At 47.1% G+C, this 26,016-nt stretch overlaps 1 protein-coding gene across 1 annotated transcript; it reads left to right on the top strand.

Moving 5' to 3' along the window:
• The first annotated feature begins 112 nt into the window (after positions 1 to 112).
• LOC105296954 (cytochrome b5) lies at positions 113 to 24,978 on the top strand. Its single transcript, XM_011367332.2, has 5 exons — positions 113 to 374; positions 17,311 to 17,439; positions 19,298 to 19,327; positions 22,903 to 22,937; positions 24,605 to 24,978. The coding sequence occupies exons 1-5, from the start codon at positions 246 to 248 to the stop codon at positions 24,684 to 24,686; spliced, it is 405 nt and encodes a 134-aa protein (XP_011365634.1). The 5' UTR covers positions 113 to 245; the 3' UTR covers positions 24,687 to 24,978.
• Positions 24,979 to 26,016: the final 1,038 nt, after the last annotated feature.

The raw sequence follows: 26,016 nt of genomic DNA, 5'->3' as shown, positions 1-26,016 counted from the left end.
ACAGCCACTTTGGGCGGGGGCGCTTTGGGGGTAGGTCGGAGGAGGGCGGGCCATTTGAGTGACACGGATTCTGGCCAATCATCGGAGGCCGTGCGCTGGCCGTCCCCTCTGTGGCTCCGGCCGCCCTGTTCCCGTCGCCGGTCCCGGGAGCGAGAATGATCCCGCCCTGGCTTGTTTAAAGTGCACGCTCTGTTCCGTCCGGCTCCGCTGGTGTCTGCAGGGCCTGAGGGTCGCCGCTTTCCGAAATGGCCGAGGCGTCGGACAAGACCGTCAAGTACTACACCCTGGAAGAGATCCGGAAACACAACCACAGCAAGAGCACCTGGGTGATCCTGCACCAGAAAGTGTATGATTTGACCAAATTTTTGGAGGAGGTGAGTTGGTGAGGCGCGACGCGGACCCAGGCTTGAGGGTTCCCTGCCGTGACGGTGTTTCGCATCGCCGCAGGATTGACGTGCGCGGCACTGTGTGCGCGCCCGAGGCTGCTCACCCAGCTCTGCACACCTGGGCCGGGTCCCCGCGCCGGCACACCTGTGTGTGCGCCCCCAAGTCTTCACATCTCTCTGTGCATACCTGTCTCAGCACATCCGGAGTCAATCCTAGTTTCTGCGCCCTGTGTCCGCACACCTGGGAATGTCTCCGCGTCTGCGCCTCCGGAGCCTGCACACCTGTGCGAGCCCACCTGGGAGCCACCGGAGGCGCCTAGGCTAGCGCGGCGGCCGGGTGAGCACCATTCAGCACTCGGTGGGAAGCAAAATCGCGGCTGGAGCTGCTTGCCTAGCAGAGGGCGCAGCTACGCCGATGGGTTTTGAAAGATCTCTTTTATCCTTGAGTTTGCGTAGATTGCAGCCTCCATGTGGGTGGGACAGGGGTCATTCCACTTCAGTTATGCCCCGAGTGGATTCCTGATAGCCGGTTGGAGACTACCCACCTCGCAAGCTGTGGGATCCCGCAGGAGGGGACCCTGAGTTTCTTCCGCGGTGAGAGTGTGTGGGCTGCACGCGCTCTCTCCCAGCTCCCAGAGGCCCACCCCACCACCCACCCGCTGTCATCTAGAAGGCACTCAATAATTGTTAACGAATCCAATGGGGACTTTACAGCGAGGTAAATAAAGTACAGAACTCCTGGGGCTGTGGGTGTGGGTGTGTGGCTGGCCTCGATGAAGAAGGAAGAGTGACAGAGTAGTAAAAACGCTAACGGTGGAACTTGATCCTTCCTTAAGCAACTTTGGAAGTTTTAAAACAACTTTGCTTAACTTAAAGGAAAACGTTCCTTTTATAAGATCCTATGCTGTAGGTTAGGACTTTTGCAGTAAATTCCAAGGGGATTTTCTTTGCCACCTCTGGATGCGTTTTATCACTATGGGGGAGTCTCAGTCATAAATCTTAACACTTAACCTTTCCCCAGACAATAAAGGAGAATGTTATGGGAATTCTTTACATAATTTGCCAGAATAACTAAGATAAAGAGGCCTAAGCTTAGCTGAATCAATTGGGACTTTTGTTTTGCAGAGATTTTTTTTTTTTGAACTGCTTTTAAAAATGTTGAAGTTTATTACCAAGATATTTTATTATGAACTTGTTACTTGGTGGAGTGCCAAAAGATAAAATAGTGTCCCAATTTAGTTAGGAGTGGTTTCTGGTTGGGAGTCACATTTGAACTGTCTCTTCTTCTGAACTTCAATTTATTTGCTGTTAGAGTTTCTTGAACTAAAGACCCTGATTGTAACATCAGGTGTAATTGACTCTAAACGTCTGCTTGCAGCTGTCCCTTGTGCCCTGCCCGGTATGAGTTATTCTGGGTTTCTGAGATCCCTTCTGCCTGCCTGCCTGCCTGCCTGCCTGCCTGCCTGCCTTCCTTCTCTTTCCTTTCTCTTTCCTTTCTTTCCTTTCTCTTTCCTTTCTCTTTCCTTTCTTTCTTTTTCTTTCTCTTTCTCTTTCTTTCTCTTTCTCTTTCTTTCTCTTTCTTTCTTTCTCTCTCTCTTTCTTTCTGTCTCTTATTTTCTTTCTCTCTCTTTCTTTCTTTCTCTCTCTTTCTTTCTTTCTCTCTCTCTTTCTTTCTCTCTCTTTCTTTTCTTTCTTCCCTTTCTTTCTTTTCTTTCTGTCTATTAAATAATAAAGAGTAGTCTTTATAAATGAATAATAGGCTATTATTCTGTCCTAAACATTGTGTTGTACAGGAGGACTTCCAGACCTCCCCCCACCAGATGTCAGTAGTATCCCCCTTCCCCACTTGTGACAACCAAAAATGTCTCCAGTTATTGCCAAAAGTCCCCTTGGGGACAAAAATCCCCACCTTAAAATTTGTTTTATATAACTTTTAAGGGTAAATTTCTCAGAAGGAGATAGAGAAGATCATTAAACCCTACCATAAATCATTTACATTTCATTCTTCTGAGGCAAGAAAGGGGCAAGAGATGCAAACAAGGCGGTCAGTGGCTAAGTTAGCTGACAACAGATTCCTTTATTCTTTCTCACTCAGTTTTCAGTACTATCTTTGAAAGTAGCTTGGGGAGAATGCCTCTCAAATAAAATGTAATGAAAGGAGTTTATCACTAATATTTGATAACTAATACTTATAGTGTGGTAGCAAAAAACTACTATTTATAATGAGATAGATAAAACCCAGTTCCTATACGCTTTGCTTTTCTCAGTTGGTCCTGGGCACAGCCCTCCTTGCAGTCACCCCACTGGGGCTGGAGTTTGGCTCATGTGCTCTCTCTGCTCCTCATGCCCTCCCTTTTGATTAGTTGATGAGGTATCTGCTGAGCTCCGGGAGCCTCTCTCTCCCTCACCAGACTGGAACCCGAGTGGAAGCTTCCATTCCAGGAAGAGGAATGATAAAGCAGTGCTGCGGACAGGAATGGTGACATAGAAAGCCGGTCAGCTGTACCAGAGGGCAGCGGGAGCCTCAGGCTGGGCTCTCTAGTAAATGGGGCCTCAAGTCCGCAGGGGCGGGAGTGGAGAGGACGAGGCTGGTGCACAGCCTGGCGTGGGCTGAGGTAGAAGAAGAAGGCGGCTGACGCCATGGCTGTGGACCAACGAGAGTGACAGTGTGCTTGCCGGCCTGTTCCAGCCGGCCATCGTAGGTGCCAGCCTTCCCACAATAGCCTGATTCCACTTTTGGGGACACGTGTTCAGCGTGCTGTCTTTACTGTTTGTTCTCACTTTCTGTGACCATCTCTGCGTAATGCAGTGTGCTAGGCTTTCGGCTTCCTGCCCCAGCATGGCCTTCCTGGGACCCTTGATAGGCTTGCCATATGAGGGCTAAAATCTTCAATGCCTTTGCTTTTTTTTAAGGAAGTTTGATTATATTGTGAATCTCATACCACTAAAAAGCTGCAGTTGCAAATATGTCTTTGATCAATGTAAAATAGGAATGTTATTATGTAACATATGTAGTTTGACAAATAAAACTAGAAATTATGAAAGCCATAGGAGGAAAGGGTGGTGAAGGTGGCCCAGGCATTGTGGGTAAACCAGCTGCAGAGCCTCTAGGCCACCAGGGAATGTGAGCCTGTGGGCAGGGCTGCTTTGTATATTTCTACAAAATTTTTTTTGGTAACTTTTTGCTACTTTTGAGAAGAGGTTTTAAGAGTGCTTGTGAGGCTACTTTGTTTTCTTCATTTTAATGTTTCAAAACAAACACTGGAGATTGCTAACTTTTGCTTTTTATTTATCTTTAAGGTAGATGGAAACTAAGGAAGGGAGGACAGAGTATGCAGGCTAGCTTGGGTAACTCAAGGAATACATGATGCTTATTTCTACTTAATGCAGGTATCTATTCTAAAAGTTCTCCAAAACCACAGAAGACTAGCAATAAATACCTTTTAATATAATGGAGTCTGAACAACCTTTGCCCCACTAGACGTTCATGGGAAAGTATTGGATTGGGGTGAGGAAAACTAGATCTAAACCTTAGACCTATTGTTGAGGTGACCCAGGCAAGTCAGGTAAATTCTCTGTCATTTTCTTCCTTCTTCAGTAGGGAACGTTCTGTCACCTGCATCTACCTCAGGCTTGTGAACGTTGGCAGGAACAATGTATATGAAAATACTTGGAAAAGTATGTAAATATTTTAAGTTAAAGTTTTACAGATAGTTATAATGATTTTGTTATGAGGTGGGTCTAATATTTATTTAGTAGGAACTCAACTCAGATTATAGTTTTAGCAAACAAAAATGGTTCAAAATACAAATAGTCACTTGAAGTATAAATTTTCAGGAATGTATGTGGGGCATAGTGGGATACCATCTTTTTTCTGGAGCTTTAAAAGTGCAGCTTTATTATTTTGGGGGAAAACAACACTACGTGGTTATCATAAGGAACCGGACAATGTGGAAACATGCAAAGAAGACTCTCCAAGCTTCCCGGAATTCCACTGTGCAGAGGTGACCACCAAAAACGTCGCGGGGGACATTGTCCAGACTACGCTAGATGCACCCTCCGTGCGATGACCCGCTTTACGGAATCGGCCCGCCCGCTCTGCCTGCTCCGTGGCAGCGAGCCCTGTTTTCCCTGGCTGCCTCCTCGTTGCAGGAAAGTTCCAGCAGCACGGAACCACTCCCCCTCTTGCACACTCCGTTTGAGTTTCTACCTGCGGTTATCTCCATAGGAGAATCTCGAGCGGCCATGCCGTTTTCTTATTTGCTGCATGTCCCTGAGCTGCCCGCGTCATTCGTACCAGTGACCACTCACAAGGGCCTCACACCAGTGAGGGTCTGTCCCAGGTCTGTGTTCTCTTTAGTCGTTGGGAGACCTGGTGATTCCCTACCTCCTCCTCTGAATTACTTGGATGTGTGTTTCTGTCAGAAAGGGAAATGGAAGGAAATGTTTTAGCCTCGTTAACATAAATTCTCTTAAAAGTGCAGCTGCAGCAAGTGATGCCTTGTTTACCCCAACGTGAGCTATTATCAGCAGCGCTGGTCTGTTTCTGAGGGCTCGGAAGAGCGACCCAAGATGGCAGCAGACTCAGCGAGGGTTTAGCGGTGGCTCAGGCATTCTCTACAGCATCCTAATGTGTGCTTTTTCCCGTTACCTTTGAACTTTGTTTTCTCGGGAGCATGCTGTGCTGTGTATTTATTAACAGGCTGCCTGTGTGTTTTACCGGGTCCCCAGTGGGACCGAGAGAGTGAGTCGAAAATGTGGGAGAAGTCAATTCAGGCTGGGTCAGTAGAATGGCCTGGGCAACCCGTTGGTAAGTGACTTCTGGTTTGTGAGAGCTGACGTCTCATGGATGATGGCAAAAAGTCACTTTCTTACATCCGTGGAATTGTACCTCTTGTTGGCCCATGAGCATGTCATGCCGAGAATGATGGCGTTGACCCGCGCCGATGCTGGGAGGAGGCAGGGGGCAGCATGAACTCTTCGGGGCCCAGCCAGGGGTTTTCTGTGTCTGGCTCGCAGCGGGTGGCAGCCAGTGGCTCTTTTATAGCAAAGGCCTTGGGCGCGTCTGCTGCTGCTTGCTGCTTTCAGTGCAAAGCAGAGTCAGAAACTGGCCAGGACACAAACCATGTCCAGCCTGCTTTTCCTTCTTTCCAACTTCTCCAGAAAGTGTTTGGTACAGGTCCTTCGTCCTCCCTCCTAGTGGACTAATCATAGAAGTGGTCACAGCGGAAGCTCCCTGAATGCCAAATGACATTCAGTACGTGCCACACAGTAGGCCAAATACTTTACGTGCATGAAACCCTCCTTCGCTTTTGTCCTGTAATCCTCAAAGCAGTCCTCTCAGGTTGTAGCAGTGGTGGCCTCCTCTTCACAGGTCAGAAACCTGTGGCTCAGGTGGTTCCGTGACCTGCTCGGGAAGTGCGGCCAGAAGGAGCAAAGCCAGGACGCGGGGTCCCCATCTGAGCCACCTGCTGACCCTGTGACTCAGCGGCCAAGAGTCCTTGGGCGTTTTGAAGACAACAAGTGTAGCTTCCAAAGAAAAAGGCCACCCCACTGGCACGTATGTGCTGTCATTCGCTCTGCGATTCCCCCGTATCTGGAATTCCCCTGCAGGAACCAGGGAGGATGCCAAGGAAAGCTGTGGATGGACAGATTCAAGGAGAAGGGAAGCCTTGGGAGGGAAAAGGGCAGAAATGTGCCGTTCTCGCCACCTTTGTCCTTTTACTGTGCCGCCGCCTGGAAGGTGGAGGAAGCAGCCATTCCAGTTTTTCATGGCGGAGTCTTCAGGGACTGTTCCTGACACAGAGGGCCTCCGGTGGCCTTGAGAGTCAGTGTCGTGTTGTTTAAGGAGATCGTTTGCCTGTGTGTGAGGTGTGTGTGAGGGGGTTAAATGTTGTTTTCAAAAAGCCACTGAAGGGACTGGCCTGGGAGGGGTTGTTTTGAATGGAAATCCTATGTGGTTGCTACTCTTACAAAACCTGCCCCTGGGTCCAGCTGATGCCCTGCCCACCCCTGCCCGCCCCTCGCTGAGCCCCTGGGTCCTTGTTCTCTGTGAGTGACACCCTCTTTCCTTATCTGCCAACATCTCCATTCCACTTAAATATCGCCCCCTGGGGACCACCGTGGGAAGAGCCTTTCCTCCTCCTCCTCCTGCTCCTGCCTGTCTGCCTGGTCCTTCCCTGTCGCACGTGTCACACACCAGCAGCTGTTAGGTTACGTCCTCTGTCCTGTGCCCTTCGGAGCACGTGTCCTGACAGGGTCTGCAGGGGTTTGCCGCTTCCAGCAGACTGATGGTCAGTTGCTCAGAGTTTTTAGTTTGAGTAATGTATGTTGTTATTACAATAAAAATGTAATTTCTGGAAGAAAATCAAAAAACTTCATCTTGTGGAAAGTCGTTTCTCTGCTTAGTTCCTCTCCATGGCCTCCCTTTGCACGTAGAGTAAAATCTCAGCCCCCTCGGGTTTAACAAACTCTGTGCTACTGGCCCCTGCCTGCGCTGGTCCCCGCCCAATCACTGGGCCCTCTGCTTCTCAGACCAGTCAGGCTTGTTTCTGCCCTAAGACCTTTGTGTTTCCAGCCTCTGCCTGGTGCCCATGCGCTTGGTCACCACCCTCTTCGAGTCACAGCTCAGTGTCTTTTCCGGGAAAGAGGACTTTTCTGTCACATCGCCCTGGTTCACGTCTCTGCACTTCCTTCCGTCGGTAGCAGATTTCTCTCTACCTGACAGCGGGCCCTTGGCCTCTCCCTGCCACCTGCCTGCCTGGGCACATGGTGGTCCTGAACATCCTTTCAGCGGGCGGGGGGGAGGAGGAGACGGCGGAGGACACAGACACAACCGTCCTCTGTCACTGTCTTCTTTGTTCACGAATGGCACATACTTGTATTAGTACGATGTGATCTATTCTTGGTCCCTAGACGTTTGCCTGGAATTCTGTCCCAGATGGTTGACCACTGAGAAGCAAGTGGGACTTTATTGTGACAGTTCACATGGTGACGTAGCCTCAGCATGGAACTCGACTGATGCATGAAGTGAGTAGGAAGGAAGTGGAGAAGTAGGGGTGAGGGAGGGGCTCTTGCGTGCCTTTCCCACCGGAGCCCCACAGAGAGCCAGGGCCTCCAGGGCCTCCAGGGCCTCTGGGAGTCCCCGCGGGCTGCCGTGTGTTCAGTGTGTGTTTGTGTCCCGGTCTGTGGCACTGCACCTGTGCAGAACCTTCTGTCATCACAAGGGAGTTCCTCCTCTCCCCACCCCTGTCAGCGCTTACCTGCTGTTCACCTCTGTAGTCTTGTCATTTGAGTTCGTCTTTTCTCAGCGAGCACGATGCCCTGGAGACCTGTTCAGGCTGCTCGCTCCTCTTCCCGCATGAGCGCGTGCGGCAACCCCGGAGGAGCGCCAAGGCCTCTCCAGCTGGGGCCGTTACCCATAAGCTGCAGCCCAGTCACCCTTCTGTAGCGACTCTCCACTTGTTTACACTCACAAGCTTAATTATTCAGTCACTACCGAGTCCCTTCCAATGGTTGCTGGGCTCGTGTGCAGGCTTTCATGTGGATGTCAGCCCTTATTCCCTGGGACCAGGACCCATGAGGGCGACCGCTGGGCCATCTTGTGAGCGGATGTTTCACTTTAAGACGGGGTGCTTCCCCGAGTGCCTGTACGTTGTGCACCTCACCAGCGGTGTGCAACGGGGTCAGCGTTCCACACCTTCACCAGCGTTTGATCACCGGTAGTTTTTAATGATTTTTTTTCCCCAAATATAATTGGTATACAATTACCAGCAGACATATATTTTTTAATCATAGCCATTCTAACAGGTGTGTGGTCCTCTCTCTCCGTGGTTTTAATTCACATTTCCTTACTGGCTAGTGAGGTTAGACCTTATTTTCATGTGCTTCTTTGCCATCTATACATATTTTGGAAGAAATGTCTGCTCAAGTTGTCTGCCCATTTTCTGTTTGGATTGTTTGATTCCTTATTGTTGAGTGTAGAGAATTCATTATATATTCTGGATATAAGTCCTTTGTCAGGTATATTAGCAAAAATTTTCTCCCAGTCAGTGACTTGTCATTTTGTTCTCTTAAGAAGATCTTTCGAGGAAGAAAAGTTTTTAATTTTTAGGAAGTCCAGTTTATCCATTTATTCCTGTGCGTATCATGTGTTTGCTATCATGTCTCAGAACTCTTCGCCTAATCCTAAGTCTCTTCAAAAAATTTTACATTTTATATTTCGATCTTTGATGTGTTTGGGGTTAATTTTTGTATAAAGTGTGAGGTTTAGGTCAAGATTTACTTTTTTGACTCCTGATGTCCGGTTGCTCCGAACTCCGTTGAAAAGGCTGTCCTCGCATCAGATCGCTTTTCTGTCTTTGTCAGAAATCAGCTGGGTGCCTTTGTAGGGGTTTGTCCCTGGGTCCTCTGCTCCGCCCCACTGCTCTCTGGCATGTCTCTGCCAGGACCATAAGTTCTTGATTACCGGAGCTGCATCCTAAGTCTTAGATCAGTGGTGTGGTTAGCTATGAAAAGGTTTAAATAACAAAGTGACATGGTCTGACTGACACTTAAGTTGTCACTCTACTGGGATGAGAGCACATCGTCAGGGGCCAGGACATCAGGTGAGAGGCGAGGCAACAGGGGTGGGAAAATTGGTCTGATTCTGACCACATTAGAAAAGTTGAGCCCACAGAATGTCCTGGTGGATTCAGTGTAGGGATGAGAGAAACAAGGGTCAAGTGAGACCCCAGGGTTTTAGACCCGAGCAACCGGTTGGATAGAAGTGTCATCAAATGGGGTGGGAGTGAATGACGATGGGGCAAGTCTTGCGAGAGAAGGTCAGTTTAGTCGTTAATGTTTGGTTTGAGAAACTTTTTTAGATATCTGTGACGTAGATGTGGATACAAGAATCCAAGTTTCGGAGAGAGGTCTTGTTGACCTGGAGATAAAGATTCAGATATTGCCAGCACTTTTAAAGTCATGACATTAGTTGTGATGGCCGAGGAACGTGGAATGCTGGGCCCCAGGGCACTCCCACATGGAGAAGGAGGAGCAAGGAGCGGGGCACGAAAGTGTGACCGATGGGGTGATGGGGAGAGAACATCCTGGAAAGCAGCATGAAAAGTCTTCCTAAGACACATTGCCTACGTTGCTTGTGTGAATAAGTTAAGCAGAGGAGGCTTGAGAACCCACAAGGGTCATCACTGGAAACCTTAGCAAGAAGCAGTTTTGGTCACTCAGTCATTTAAAAGAGAATGAAGGAGGCGAATTGGAGACAGCAGGCTTAACCCTTTCAGGGTTTTTCCTACACAGGGGAAAAACGAGGAATTGCCCAGAGGGGGAAGTAGAGCCCAGAGAGGGTGTGTGAGAGTGTGTGAGAGACAGTGTGTAAGTATGTAAAGACAGGAGAAATAACATGCTCGAATCCTGATGAGAATAATCCAGTGGGAGCCTGAGGGCGAGGCGGGGGCTTGTTTATGTTGGAAAACAAGCAGTCGGTGGCTCAAAGACTGCCTGACTAGGCGTGCCTCCGGTTAACAAACTCGCTGTATATTAGCTAGCGAGACGAGTTTAGACATGGTAAAATTAAACGTGTCAGTGGCCAATGCAAACTTACCTTTGATTTGTGGTACATTTTAGACTAATTGTTTATTATCTCAACTCTAAAAGTAACCAAGAATTCTGCTTCTCTTTTTTTCAAAGAGAGAGAATCGAAGCACGTTCTGCAGGCGAACTGCCAGCTCAGGCTCACAGCTGCTTACCTATCTGTTCTCATCCCAGCGACCTTTGAGGACTATCTCCCTAGACATTCATTGTCGTTGTGCTATCTTGTTTCTGTTGACTCCTGTTACTTGGTTCTGCTGTGGCTTCGAGTCAGGCTATTTGATTTAACCTATAGAAATCAGTTGAAGATGAAGTTGGAGGTCGAAGGAAGGCAGTCCCTTGGGGTTTGGTGCTGGACTCTGCCCTCAGCGATTTAAAGGGGTCAGGCCCCGAGCCGGGTCTGTACAGGGTCCTTTGTGGTGATATCCAGTGGCGATGGGGAAGACAGGGACCTGCATGGATATCGCCTGCATGCGTCGGATAGGCCAGGCATTCTCTAATGATATCACTCACTCTTCTCTGCAGTTTAAGATGGTGGGGTATTTGATGAACGCTCAGGAAGTCCAGCACCTTCCTGGGTCATCTGCTCAGGCATGACAGGCTAGACCTTGATTCAGGCTCTGGCATGTCCAGGCCTGTGCCTTTCCCACCGGTCAGTGCTGCCTAGACACAGGAGCTATGCCAACTGGAGGGCACTCCGTCACTTCTAGAACGTGACATGGGCACCTGGGGAGTGTGAGAAGGAAGCCGTCAGAGCCCGCGAGGGGGTCAGGCAGGCATCTCAGAGGCAAAGGGGCTCGAGTGAGCAAGGGCCAAACGTGCGACTAACGGGGGGTTTGATTTAGCATTTAGATAAACGACATGGGAAAGGGTTATTTATAAAGCAGTCGGGAGGTGATATACGCTTAATGCTCCTTTTTAATCGCTTCCCCACAGTCCAACAACAAATGAAAAACAGAGCACTCGGCTTCCAGAATTCAGAGAGAGGGGCACGTGCAGCCCGGGGCAGTGCAGGTGCAGAGGTGGCTCCTCCGTGGGGCCCACGGGGGCCATGCAGAAGGGAGGTTGATGAATCCCACCAGCTCCTGGGCCGTCGTTTTCTGCCTCCTCAGAAAACTAGCGTCTGGAAATGAGAGAAAACACGTGGCCAGGCTCCTTTGTTATTTTACTTTTAAATCCTGTGCAGATCATTTGGTCTGCAATCTTCTTTTAGTTGTTCTCATCTTTTGCTCAACTATTGCAGATAATCTCTTTACCTTTATTTATTTATTTATTTATTTTTTTTGCTTAGTCATTGTTTACAGACAATCTTCACTCCACTTTTTTTGGCAGTGTTGAATGTTTAGATTAAAAGATTGTGTTTAAAACTCCAGGACCGGTGGACTTTGGGTCCCACAACATCACATTTCAGTGCAAAGCGCTTTTTGTTGTCAGTTTTTGCTTAGTTAAAGTGAGCACTCAGAGGAACTGGACTTTGGTGCATATTGTGACATTGTAGTGCAGTTGAGTTTCTTTACAGGGACAACTTTCTAGCTAGATAGATCCCTGAGATAGGAGAGGGAGAGGGGGAGGGGGAGGGGGAGGGGGAGAGAAAGTGAGTCTGTCCGTCCTTTGAGTCTTTCTTAGTAGGGCAAGGAAGGTAGGGCAATGACAGTTTCTTAGGGTCTAGAAGAAGTGAGAGATATCTCTTCTAAATCTCAAAAGGGAAATAAGTGTATCAAAAAACTTTATTTTTAAGGCATCCTCTCTAAAGTCATTTTGTTCAGAAACATAAAAACGGTCATTTAATTTGCATGTTCCAAAAAAAGGAGAGGCTGGACTAAGTCAGCCATGGGTTCTGGGCCTGTTTCCTTCATGAAATGTCAGTGTGACTTAGGGCTTAATTTCTCTGAGTCCCAGTTCCTCCATCTGTGGATTTAAGGGTGTTGGGTCTCAGAAGGTGCTTTTTAAACCCTGAACTTCGGGGGTTTTCACCTTCAGGCCACCCTTCTGAGTCTAGATCTCCAGCCACGCTTGAGCTTTTGATGCCAGGCCCACAGAATAGGTGGAGGGCGGCAGAACTTTTGGGAATCACAAAGTGCCTTATTAGTAAAGTTGCAGCCTGTGTGGGGTGTGGGTGGCAGGGAGGCGAGGGACTGGCGAGGCTCTGTGTGGCCCACTCGGGGCAGGTTGCTGCAGGCCTGCAGCATGCTCCGCCCGTCCTGACTTAGAGCCCATCTGCCCTCCGGCGGCTGGCCCCTCGGGAGCTCCTTACTGCCTGCTGGTCCACCCCGGCTCCCAAGCCCCTGCGTTATTCGGTCCGTGCTCCCTAGAGAAACAGTCCCAGCTGGAGACGGTGCATGTCACCCCACGTGGAGATGGGAAGAGGTTTATTATCAGGAGGGCCTAGGAGGGCCCAGGAGTCCCAGGTGTGCGTCCGCAGGCTGACTCGGGAGCTGGCGGTGTAATTCAGTTCGAGTCTGCAGGCCTGAGAGCAGGGGGCCAGCAGCGGAAGTCCGAGTTCAAGGGCAGGAGGAGAAGAAGTAGGTGGTCTCAGCCGTGTCAGTGAGGTGACAGTGAGGCGTCAGGCCTAGAAAGGCCAACCCTCCTTCCTCTGCCCTGTGTTCTCTTGGCCCGCCCACTCCGGGAGCCCCTCTCCTCTACCAGGGCCCCCGACTCGTAGGGAAGCTGCCCCCCAGACGCACCCAGGGCCCGTCAGGCGGGCATGCACGATGAGCCCTCACATGCCGCACGGAGTCTGTGTCACTCAGACACGTCTGTCTCTTCGCTGACCGCATGCTCTCCCACACGTTTCCGCCGGTTGGCCCCGCTCCGTGCTCCTGGCCTCAAGCGTGCCGTCTTCATCCACTCTGCGGATCCAATTTCTAGCCTAATGGGGCCTGGATTGTTGTTTAAGATGTTTATTAAAACGGCCCAATTATTTAAACATAAGATAAATTAAGATGATCCTTTAACACTTCTCTAATTGTTTGATGTCTCTGGAGACCACGGTACTGTTAACGATGAGGTGAAAATCTGAACTTTTTCCCGTTTGTTAGCATTGTGCAAAGGACTGTCGATATTGTGCAATTCATTATGGTTACTTGGTGTCCAGTCAAGAAAAATTTATCAAGTTTGTAATATTTTTTTCCTTTTTCGACCTCTTACCCCTTTTTTTTTTCCCCGAGAGCAGGGTATACCTTTTAGATTGTTGAACCCCACAGAGGCTCAGCGAGTGCCATTAATTGGAATGACTGATGGCCGGGGCGGGCAACCTCAGCTCCCTCGGGACCAGGCAAGAGGCATGTCAGTGAACACCGGCTGTCTTCCTCGGTCGACTTCCCTGAGTTCATCGATATTCATTTAACACTTTTTGTTATCTGCATTTCTCTTATTTCTCTATGTATTTGGCAGACGCTTGACTTCGGTAAATCCTCAAATTCTCAAGTACGATTACAACTATAATTCTTTCACTAATAGTGTAACTGAAAGAGCTGACGAGACCACTTCAGACCTTTAGTGGTTGTGAAAGGAGGATTAAGCCATAAAATGAATGATTTATGTTGTTCACATAAACAGACACGGGAGCTACTGGCTCAGCAGGCAGATGCGCTCCAGCAGGCAGCCTCCCCCGACCTGGTCTCCATCCAGGACCCTGTTCCCAGCCTTTGGCACCGTCATCCATCCGATTGTGCAAGTCAGATTCTGAGTCAGCATGATGCATCTTGTCTCACACCCACTATCTTCACGTAGCAAGAAGTGTCATTCTCGTCTGTTCTCTCTGACCTGTCACCCTCTTCGTCCACGGCTGCTCCTGTCTTCCTTAGGCCACCGTCACCTCTGGCCTGGATTAGACGAGCGTAATAGCTTCAGCAGGGGTCTTCCTGAGCCCTCTCCTGCCCCGATGTCTGCTTTCCACTCTGATGACTGGGTTTACTTTTAAACTAAATCTAATTTTGTCGCCCTTTCTTCTTAGATCCTCTTGGTGGCTTCTCATTGCTCACAGGATAGAGATCAGCGTCACTGAAGAGGCCCCGGGCCTGTGTGGTTCGCCCCTCCTCCCCAGTCCCGGACTCGCATGCTCCCTCCACTATGAGACCTTCCGACATTCGGTCCCGCCCTGGGCTAATCCGACTCCCGCTCTGCACCTCAGCCCAGCGAAGCCATTCCTGAGCCATCAGGGCCGTGTTCTTCATGGCCCTGCTCCGTCATTTCAGAGCACTCGTGCTCACTTGGGCTGTGCAATCGTGTGCTTTTCCTGCGGGGTCCCTGTGAAACTGTAGGAGCCCTGACCTTGGCTCACTGGAGCCTTGCACTTCGCCATGTGGCGCCTGGCAGCACATGGGGTATGTTTGTTGAGTGAGTTGACTTTGGCACATAAGAGCCCAAATGGAAAACCGGGTCTTCCTCTGGGAAAATGGGAGCCTTTGCGTTAGAAGGATGACGCCTGGTGAGACACGCTTGTTTTCCCCTTGTCCTCCCTACCGTCTCCCCAACACTCCTTCCTGTCCTTCTGGGTTCTACAGCTGCTGCCTGTACACGGGCCTGAGTGACACTCTGGGAGTCATACGTCGCCAGGACAGGTTCCTGGCCCAGACGCCCAAGTTTGGCCAGAGTCCTCAGAGGATTTCACTTCTTGTGTTGCCTCTCATCTCGCCCCCACGTGACCAGGCGTTTTGGGCTTTTCCTGATCTTTCAGCAGACGCTCAGATAATTGAGCTCACCTGCTATTCCACCATTTTTCGAAGCCTTGCCTTTTCTTTGGCCCACCCCCAAGGCTGTAACCTGCCTGAGAGATAGTCGTACGTTCTCTGAGCATTTCTGGACAGAAGTCTTAGAGAAGCCATGTTCCATCTCTGGGAATAACCAAGATGGCAGCAGCGCCAGCATTCCCACTTTGTCCTTGTCACTTACTAGTGCTGACAGGTAAGGAAGAACGCTCCCTTTAGTCTTAAGGTGCGAAGCATCTCATTAAAGCAGCAGCATAGATTTGCCAACAGGGAGAAGAGTGACAGATGAGTTGCCGAGTTTCGAACCATCGTGATTTAGACTTGCTTTACCTGGCAGTGTGTCTCTCTCTGTCTGTCATAAATATCTTTCAAGGATAATATTAGGAGCTGCAGTAAGCCATTCTCATTTCTTATATAATCAGACTTGAGTTATTTTGTTCCAAAAATCAATTTTTAGGCTTTGTTTTTCTAACTAATTATTTAAAAAATCCCAGGGGTAGGTCAAAAGTATCTTAGCATCAGTTCATTTGTTCTATACTATATTTTTTCTTAAATAGTGGTCAGTGAAACCAATATAAGCCAAAATATCTGTCTCTTTCATTCTCTTTTCCTTAGGACACCACCTCACAAATGGCTTAGGGAGGGTTTAAATCATGGATAGATAGGTATTTACTTTCCCCATTTTAGCACTTTAAAGATCAAATGCTATATTTTTAAAACTTGCCTAATTTTATTTTATTTTTTTTTATAAAAGGCCAACCTATGTTTTTAACCTCATTTGAAATGTTCCTTTGAAGATAGGCTGTAACTGGAAAACGGCGATTTACTTTGGGGGTTTGTCTGTACTCACGTATCCTTGGCAAGAACCAGAAGTTAAGGAGGATCTTGTGAGTTAGGCTGCCACACAGAAGGAACGGTCTGTGCGTTTACATAGTTCACGCGGCCGAGTTAGTCACTTTACATCTCCCATGTTGGCTGTGTGCTCCTCAGTTCATGGCCAACCATAAACAGCCCGTTCTAGGTCAGGAGACCATGTGTTCCTTGCTGTGGCCTCGCGGGGCGTCAGGAAGTTCTCGTTAGCTTTGCAAGTCAGTCTGCCACCTGCTGAGGCCACCAGGTGTCTCCCAGGCTTGTTTAAGTGGACTTCCACTGTTCTGAAGGCCCCCAGAGAAGACATTTAAATACATTTGGAAATACCTGCAAGGCGTAACATTATATAGCCCTGTAAAAAGCCATATTGAGGAATAATGACTTTGGAAAATATTTAATAAAAATGCTGGATAATATTTACTGGTCATATGTCATGTGCCAGACATATATCAACACATCTAATCCTCAGAAACTATGTGATAAGCACAGTTATTTTCCCAATTTCTTGTGGTAGTAACTGCTAGCCATACTGTCTACAAATGTTTCCTTTTGAAAATCATTCACACATATACATATGACTATTCAGGTTTCTCTAGATGGCAAGATTATGGGTGATTTTTATTTTCTTTTTTCTGCTTTTCAATTTTTTTATAATGTAGACAGACAACTTTTATAAATAGTAGAGAAAATAAATAAGTAAATCTTTTAGCACTAGATATGTTTAAACAAAGGAGGAAGAGAAACAGCTTTCAAAAAAATTGTCCACCTTTCTAAAATGTGATGTGCCTTTATGTCTTCTGTTATTGGGAGAAAAGAAGAAGAGACTACAGAGAGAATGGTTTGTTCAGGCGTGGGACACTTATAGGTGGTTTGCTCAAGGGCGGGGTGTATTTGATCTAAGGTAATACTGAAGCTCAATTTAAGAAGGTTTTCTTTCTCCCCTGCAAAAGCATTTAGGATGATGTAACCAAGCACTTTTTTAAATTGACTGAGAACCCCTTCCCTTCCTGAGAATTTCTAAACTTTTTCACCTACATCCATGACTGGGCCTCGCTTGTCCCTCTCCTCTGTCTGCATTGTGGCGTGCCCTGGTTTTACCAGTTAAAGCAGCTAAGAGCACCCAGATGCCTTGGTTACCCAGAAAGCTCTTTCCACCCCTCCCCCCATGTGGAACTGAACTCTTTCCTTCTTGCCTGTCAGTGATGTGCCCTGTGGTGGTGTTTCGATCAAGTCACTACTGCACCTGCTCTTTTCCTCCCTGCTAGAAGGTGAGTTTTGCAAGGCACAGGGGACTTGCTTAACTGCCCGCAGGCTGCTCCCTTCTATGCAGGCAGGCTCAGAGAGTGCTCGCCAAAGGTGGATTCCCATCTAAGGGGCAATGGTGCTTGTTCCCACTCAGACCTGAGAAGTCAAAAAGATGAGACACAAGAAAAAACAGATTGGATAAAGATTAAGGAGAGCAATTTTGAGAGCTTTATGAAAAAGCAAAGAAGACATTCCTAAACGATTAAAAAGGTCTGCCCCATGAATAATCTGGAGAAGCAGACACTTTACTCTTGGGAAGAGTTTTATCGCACTTTCTAGAAGGAGTTTGAATACACAGGAGTATGTTGTTGCCATCTGCATCGTGGACGAGTTATAGTCACGTCACCCGTGACTCCTGGAGTATCCTGTTTGGTTAAATAAACTTGCCACTTCCTTTACCTCATTTGCTTGGAGAAAAAAGTTTTTTTTATGTCTGTCTGTCTTTTGAACAGCATCCCGGCGGGGAAGAAGTCTTAAGAGAACAAGCCGGGGGTGACGCTACCGAGAACTTTGAGGACGTTGGGCACTCTTCAGATGCGAGAGAAATGTCTAAAACATTTATCATTGGGGAGCTTCACCCAGTAAGTACCTTTTGGGGGGCCTTTAGCTATTTCTCTTTAAGGCTACAGCTTGGCCTTACCCAGGTCTATAAACATGCAAATTTAATATAAAGCAAAAACAATTCCTCCCGATTTCAGAACACCATTTTTGTCATAAACAAGTTGCCCAGAAATTTCTTTGCATTTGCCTGGTTGCATTTTTCACTGGCATTTAGAGTCAGATTCCTCTAACCCCAAAGCCACATCCCACGGACACTGTGTTTCAGACTCTGAAGTGTCACGGCGTAGCAAATTTTAGAAAGTGTCACAGAGTAACAAATTTTAGAAAATTTAGTAGCAAATTTTAAACCTAGCATAATTTTCTTTTTTTTTCTTTTTTTGACCAAAATATTTTTCATAAGAAGCTCCCTCATACTTTTGTTAGTTTGAAATATTTTATTCTAAAAAATGATTTTAAATTTTTAAGAAATGCCAGCTCTGTTAAACGAATAGACTCTCCCTTCTGTAAAACCCATGCATTGTCCCTGTTATTCCCATATCACCCCAGACCTTTGAGAATATCACCGTCGGTGCCAGTTCGTGGACTGACTTTGGGAGAACACTGACCTAATTTAGCTTTTATAAAAGCCAGGCTGTGATATGAATTTAGGTTCTTCTATGGCATTTTTAAATGATCCATGTAAAACTTTGCTAGTCTGTCAGGTGAAGTTATCAGGAAAGTAGCTAAAAGCTTGGAAGGAAGGAGCAGGGTGCCCCCGGCACCTGAGCGGATGGGCAGCTCCCTCGCATGTGTCGTCCCCTCTGTGCGCAGAGCCTGTGCCTACTGTCCCTTCCCCCAGCTCAGGCTCAGGGCCAGTAGCCTACCAGGAGGAGTCAGGTGCTGCTAGAACCGGCTTTGGAACAACAGGAAACAGTAAAGAGCCTTACCCCGGGCGAGAAACCCCGAGAACCCACACGAGAAGCTCTGCTGCACGTGGTTGCTGCCTCTTGTGGTGGCCGCACCTGGAGGAGAGGCTATAGCAGGCTCTTTCGGGAAGGCCCGAAGGTGGGAATCCGTTTCTGAAGAATCTCCGCTGAGTGGGGAGCTGGTGTTCTCGGTGGTAGGAGATGATGGTGCGTGGAGAAAATAAGCTTCATTTATTGGGAGACTTTATTCCTCCACATATATTTATCTTCATTCGTCACCAAAGTGAAGTCCTTTTACTGTAATCAGAGAGGCCTGCCCTTGAGACATTCCATCCTATCCTTATTTTTTTCATTCCGAAGCTTGTGAGGGCAGAACAGGTGGGTTTTTAGGCCGCGACGGCAGCATTTTTGCCTCAGCTGCCTGCCAGGCTCACTTTTGGTCAGCCATTGGCTGTGCTTCATCTTGGACCACCTCAGCCAGATGTTTAAGTAGATCATGACCCTGCGGTTGGGAGGTTGCTGGAATTCACTGCGGATAGCACACCAGTAATACCCAAACACATGTATATGCACGCAGACATGTACACACGCATGTACACATGTGCACGTACATCTCAAAGCGAATTTGAGAGGATAGAAGGGAAGAACCTGATTAGATCTCAGCTGATCCCTAAACTAAAGGTCAGGATCTGAGTCTGATAAATGCACATGCTCGTCAGCCTGTGTCTGTGTGATGATCCTGAGTGCTGTCCCCAGGCTGGAACTCTACATCGAAATACCGCTCAGCACTTTTTTATTCTGCTATTAATTTTGCAGTCAAGCCCAGTGGATCAAACTTCATGCTTAACAACCTGGATGGATGAACCTAAAATGCTAATTACTGAGCAGTAATGTTTTTTTCAAGATCTCAGTAAAAGTGAGCACTGTTGTAGAAGTTTTTTCATTCCACAATGTGCCTTATTTTTTATTGCAGGATGACAGAGGAAAGATAACCAAGCCTACGGTAAGTGTGATCATCTCAGGTGTCTTGGTGGCCATGGTTTTTGTCACTGCATGTCATACCTGCAAACTGGAGGGCAAGGTCTTTGACTGGCACGATGAGGCCAGCACAGCCATTTCTAGGTTAGGTGGATATGTGACCTGGTGGCTCAGCAAGTTTTATTCGTATGGACCAGTCATTGTACTTCTCTAGGTAGTGTTCTCCCGTAAGACTCTCCATACTTAAAATAACGTTTGCATCCTAGTTGGCAAAGGATACCTTGTAAAGAGCTACTTTTTATAACTAGCGCTATGCTTATGACCTGAAAGATTTGACACACCACTTATTTTCAGAGAACTCAAAACCTGATTGAGCAGAGGTCTTACTACTTAAAGCTGTGAGGACCCCACCCTCATCTCTGTGGACATACTAGACGTTCAGTAAATACCTGCTGGATGAATCTAATGTTATTTCATAACTTTTCGATGCATTTTTCCTTAGGAAAGGAAAATAATTCCAGTAATACTAATCTCATGATCTACTGATCTTGACGATAGGTCCAGAGTGAGAATGGGTGACAGCAGCCAAAGCTCCTGAAAAGCACAGGAGGCAGAGTAGTTCCTGGCCAGTAATTAAAGAACTGCCGGAGAAGTTTTGCTTAAAACAAACAACAGAAAGTATAATTTTTCCATTTCAGTTTATGCTCTTGGTTTTATTAGAGGAAATACGATAGCAAGACTGCACGGGGCCGTGTCGAGAACTGGTGAACTCATTTGCCAGCTGCTGCTGACCGGACGTTGTCTTTACGACAGAATCGAGCAGTTAATCCAACAGGAAGGCCCGTTTACCCCGGCACCCCAGATGGTACAGGAAAAGTCTGCGTGATGCTTTTTCGTACAAAGCGACTTCATACACGTTCCCTCCTTTTCCTACCCAAGGAAGCTTAAGTTCAGTGTTGGTGACCCAGTACTTCTGGAAGATGAAAAGTGGACTTCAGACTTTGAGTCACTTCTGCAGCAGTTGCTTAGATCCCTTACTGTTAGTTCATACACCGTTAGCACCTTTCTTGAGATTACTTTTTGGACCGCCGAAATTTTGTGATGCATGAGGTTTTTGCTTCTTCTCTAGAGTCTGTCAGGGAAGAGGCATATTTTTTCCTGTGAGGCGTTCAGTATTTAATATTCTCGGTGCAAATCATTCAGCTGTTATAAAACACGGATTTCATAAGGCTCATTACATGAACTTAGATCTGATGTAGGTCTGACTGTGTCCCAGACCAGGTACCAACCAGTAGAAGGCATCAGTCAGGGCCAAGGCCTTTACCTTGACTGCTTAAAGCGCCAATCAAGGCCAAGGCCTTTACCACGACCACTTAAAGCACCAGTCAGGGCCAAGGCCTTTACCAGAACTGCTTTAGTTCTGAAAGACACTCTTCTCTATTTGCTTTGAGAACACATGTGACTTGTTTCAGATCAGAGCAGAACATGGGACAAGAACTTGCTCTTTTTCTTAGAGGTCGTAAGCAAATACAGTGAAAGGAAATACGTGACCACTTTTCTAGATTTTTTTTATCCCTGTGGAATGCAGGGAAAGCGGAGACAGTGATGCTCTGACCTTGTTCAGGGTCGCTCATGGCAGCACCATGGCTGACTCCCGTTTCGGGCTTGGTGGTTGCGGCCATAAGCTTATGTAGGTGCACGGAAGACGTCCCTCTGGTGGTGATATTTCTGGGTAAGCCTTTGAACTCAGGAGTGAGCCGAGTTAGGGGAACTTATAAGTGAGGTGACTCTGATTTGCAAAAGCTTGACGGACTTTGCCTACTTTTATAGGGCTTATCATGTACTGAGTTAATGGGTAACCTACTTGAAATCGAACCCCTCATAGTCACGGAACGACCAGGTGGCAGAGCCTGAGATAACGAAGACCTTGTCTCTGCCCTGCTTGTTGCTGACACGTTGGTTAGTTACACGCCAAAACCCAGGTTAGGCCCCTCAGGGCGTCGGACAGGGAAGAGCGTTTCCTTTTTTGTCCCGGTGCCAAGTGGTATTTGAAACAAGCATCCCTGGGTTAAAGGCCTCACAGATAATAAGCAGTCAGAAACGTATGCGATCTCTTACATCCAGCTCCCTGGAAGATCACCGTCATGCTGACGGCGGCGACACAGCAGGGTTTCAGCGTCAGGCTCAGGGCGAGGTGGGGAGAGGAAGGACAGGCCCGCTGAGTGTCCATACGGAGTTGTCAGCATGCTCAGTGACGTGCACGTGCTCAGTATAACGAAATAACCAATGCGTCTGCCTGCTGTGTACAATTTCAGGCTTAACTTTCTAGTGTGACAATAATATTTTACCTCGAACGGTTGTGTTTCAGTTTATGTCTAACAGCTAAATAATGTGTTTGCATTTTCCAATTGCTTCTAAGAATCGTTGTTAATTTTATTTATAAGATACAAAATTTGAAAAATCATCTTGCAGTAGTTGTGAATATGTTTTGTAGTCTCCGAGAATTCACGTTGCTTTAAAAGATGATAAATGTGAAGTTTGCTTTTTAAATGACTTCTTTTTCCCCCTCTACTGTGTCAGGAATCATAAAGGCCTGTCCGCAGGTTGGTGGGTCTCAGAACTGCTCTGCTTGCTCTCCCCTCAGAGGCTTCTGCCTTTGTGGGAGCTGCTTCGATGCCTCGCTGTGTGGAGCTTTGCCTCATTGCAGGCCCTGACGCGCTGGTTGCTTCGCTAATGGTTGGTTATTCTGTGCTTTGGGAAACTGCAGAGATAAAACTTGGCTGCCGCTGGCTTATTCATGGCTACCTTCCTTTGAGGCACTAATACTTCTGCTGGTGTGGAATTTCAAAGACCGCTTCTTAACACATCTTTAAGCCTGGGAAAGTTTACATTCCATGAGGCCTCAGCTGTTGAGCCGCTTGGGGAAGTGCGTATGTTTCCAGAGCCATCATTGCTTCCTGGCACTGGAGGGGAGCAGCTCTCAGGAGTTCCTGGGAGGTAAAGCAGCCATAGCTGCGAGAGACCCCGGCAGGGGGGTGAGGGGGGGATCCTCGTTGGAGCTTCCTTGGCCGAGACAATATGAAGCCAGTTTCCGAGGCCTCCACTGTCTTTCCAGAACTGTCTGGTCATACTTAAAGTCCAGGATAGGTCGTCCAGAGTGTTGTGTCATTTAAATGGCAGGGCTTAATTTTTCCTCTTTAGTTGACATATCTTTTAATATAATCTGGGCAAACTTTTACTTCATATAAGGTTTGAATGAAATAACCTGATGTCTTGATTGAACGTTTCATTCAGTCTTGAAGTAAATGGCTCTTCCTAAAGGTAGTGCTGGGGTCGTGTGTATGATAAGTCACACCTGTTTTTATTCTCTACGTTGAAGTATTTAGGTGCCTGCCTGCTGTGTGCAGGGTATTTTAGGTAGCCTGTTCGTTTTTAGCATTTTCTTTCAAATTATCTAGACTATGTTAGAAAAGTTCATGATGGAACTTTCCCTTTCAATGTCTTTTTGAAGCCTGCGTTGAGCAGACTGTCGTGGTCTTATTTTAAAGCAGGCGTTTGGTCAGGTGCTCCCTTCACCTCACCTCTTCTCTTGTGTTTCAGGAAGCTCTTCTTACTACCGTTGACTCGAATTCCAGGTAGGTGGCCGTTTTCGTTCACAGCGTTGTTGTGGGCAGGAGGCTGATAGGGTCAGAGCTGGACAACGGGCCTGACCCGAGGGCCCCTCAGTGACATCCAGGGTCATCTCCACTGGGTGCCCAGACTGCTCAGGGCGTTCCCTCCTCAGCTGTCAGGCAGCTAAGAGGTGGCCAGCTCAGGCGACCCTAGATCTCACCCTTTGGCCGCATCTGCCCTGAGGAGCAGAAGAAGAGGTCCCCTCTCTTCGGTCCCCAGAGCAGCAGGGCAGGCCGATGTCCTGCCTGACCTTCCAGTCTCCAAGCAAACATTTTACTTCCTCCCTCGTGTCATACACAGTCAGTTTTCCAGTTGAAGCGATTGCATCCGTAAGCCTGGCTCGGCTCTCCTTGGCCCTGACATGGAGCCCAGTAATCCAAGGGTAGTGTGAATCACTTGTTCTAGGGATTTTTTTTTTTTTTTTTTAGTCCAAGACCATATGAACATTTTTGGCTGTATCACATGGCCAAATATCTTGCCGTGTGACTTGTATAATTGCTGTCTTATATATCTATGTTTTGGACTCACGCTCCAAACCACACAGGTCCGCCTGTTTTGTTTCTCCCTGGCAAATGTAACCATGCGTCTGTCGGCGTTCTGGTTCATTCCACCTCGCTTTTCACTGTCATGTCAGTTTTCTGAATAGGAACTGAAAACCCACCAAGAGAGAATTACACTTGGAATCTTTTTACCATTTAAATCTCTGTATTAAACTTGATTTTGAGCAGGTCATTGTGTGCAGAGGGTAAAGGATGGAAAGTTTATGACAGGAAATGGACGCGTGCAGAGGTGTCATCTGGCTTTATTCAGAGTCTAAAAACCTATAAATTTTTTTTCTAAAAAATTATAGGTTCAGATCTGAATTGAAGATCTACCTAGTTCTGTCCTAGACTCGACCCTTGATCTGTCATTTATAGTAGATCAAAAATTCTGTGCCTCAGCATGGAACAACATGTCAATTAGAGATTTTTGTGAATTGACAGCAATGGGCCAGAGATCAGGTGGTTTGGACACGCTGTTTCCTCACGTGGCAAATCTACCATGCATGCACGCGCAAAGCTTCAGTTTTTCAAAGCGGAATCACAGTATGTTGAGCTGTGGTGCTGGTAGCAATCTTCGTCATCGTAGCGTTCAAAGTTCGGGGGACGGGATTCAGCCTTGGCTGTGGAGCTTGTCTGTAGCTCTCCCAAAACAGAAGGAAAGGGCTGGGGTCTTCTTTCGTGCTGTCGTAAATTCTTAACGAATGTGCGGAGCTGGAACAAAACCTGTGAGGAATGCTCCCTTTTGTGAACTTGTGACATGTAACCCAGAGTTGGCGTCCTTTCGCTAAGTCATGAGTCTAAGGTGGCATCTTTCGGGGATGATTCATAGCTCTTTGTGTAAGTTTAGAGAAGTAGGTTCGAGTGGAACAGGAAGGGACGTCAGTTTTCTCACGAGGCCGGAAGGATAGAGCAGTTGCCAGCATACCAGCTCAGCAGCGCTCTTAGCAACTCGGAGTTGTCTTTCCATCCGAAGGGGTTAGAGAGGTAATAAAAACGTGCCGTGGCGATTTTCACGGGCATTAGGAGGAACAGAGATTTCGAGTCCCCTCATCGAACACTGTGCAAGCATCATTGCTATTCCTTTCCAGCTGGTGGACCAACTGGGTGATCCCGGCCATCTCGGTGCTGGTAATTGCCCTGATGTATCACTTCTACATGGCAGAAGACTAGCTACATCCTCAGAAGCTAATGAAAGAAAAGACTGCTTTAGACCAGGGAGAATGAAGCCCACGTTAACTGTTTCAGCTGACAGAAACCTTCACCTGAACGTAATTGTAATACACTTCTTTTCCTTTCCTCCTACGTTAGAAACAAACCAAAAAGAACTGTTCTATTCTCTCTGCTCGTGAACTTTTGCAGTGTGCCTTTTTATTCATCAACTTTTATTTTGATGTTCCATGACTACATAATTTACTTGTTGTTAGTATGATCTTCTAAAAATATATCTGACTTTTAAAAGATACTACCATGTGTGCCTGTCTTATTTGGTATATAATTGTCTTTCACATTTAAAATCTCAGATTGTTTAGCGGTCCTTCCATATGCTAATCATTCAGGCCCACATAGTCTGGATGACGTGAGGAAGGGAACGTCTAGCTGAACAACCCGTATTGCATATTTCCAATGCAATCTCTTTTTCAAGGAAATTAAGAAAGGTCCAGAAATTAATAGTGTAAAGATTTCTAATAATTGTTCTACCCGAAGTACATGATAAAAGGAGAATGTGGCCTATCAGACGTAGAAAAGAGACCCCTCTCTCCTTTGATTAAAAAGCACCAGCAACAAAAAAGCCAGCCCGTGAACCAGGAGAGGACCCTACAGCTGTCTCTTCTCTCAGCTTAAAACCATCATTCTAAAGAAGTTATCAGTCACACAGGTTCTAAAATTTTAAAAATTCATTCAGAAGTGAAGACTTTCTGCATTGTCATAAGGAAATGTTGATTTCCTAACCTGTAAAAACACAAATTTGAAAGCAATTGTGAGACATTTGGAATCTAATATTTTAAGAAATGGAGCTGGTGGTGATGAGCCATAAGGGATTCTGGCGTGGCTGTGGCCAGCTGGTTCCCTCACCTTGGGTTATTTTCTGTGCCCCACGCTTTTTGTCTTTCAAACGTGGGAGACTGGGGCGGGAGGCGTAAGGCAGAGCCACCAAGCACTTGGTAGGTAGCTACTTTTGTGCAAGTTCCCACTGGCATGCTAGCCGACTGACGAGCAGAGAAGTTATTCAGAAATAAGCAAGACGCATTGGAAAGGAATTGTTTTATTATTACAGAGTATACATTTTTATAACCATTGACATGTATCACTTTTTGCCTTTTTTTTGTCATGGAAACGTCAAGTTAGGGTGGATGTCGGGGGTAGGGAAGGGCAGCTGTATCACATGGCAAAATATCTTGCGAAGGAATACTTAAGTTTTAATAAACGTGTTTCTAGAACAAAATCATGCCTCTTGTCATGGAGTCGAGCGCTCATAAACATACACCTCTGAGTTTTGGTT

Source organism: Pteropus vampyrus, unplaced genomic scaffold, assembly GCF_000151845.1.
Source record: "Pteropus vampyrus isolate Shadow unplaced genomic scaffold, Pvam_2.0 Scaffold132, whole genome shotgun sequence".
NCBI classification, from domain to species: domain Eukaryota; kingdom Metazoa; phylum Chordata; class Mammalia; order Chiroptera; family Pteropodidae; genus Pteropus; species Pteropus vampyrus.
The sequence above is the reverse complement of the archived record's forward strand: the minus strand, read 5'-3'. Positions and strand labels throughout refer to the sequence as shown.

Bases quoted from the DNA above. Each gene is read 5' to 3' on its own strand.
- LOC105296954 (XM_011367332.2), top strand. From the start codon at position 246: ATGGCCGAGGCGTCGGACAAGACCGTCAAGTACTACACCCTGGAAGAG. The intron at 375-17,310 runs GTGAGTTGGTGA...TCTTTTGAACAG, and splicing joins TGACCAAATTTTTGGAGGAG to CATCCCGGCGGGGAAGAAGT. The intron at 22,938-24,604 runs GTAGGTGGCCGT...ATTCCTTTCCAG, and splicing joins ACCGTTGACTCGAATTCCAG to CTGGTGGACCAACTGGGTGA.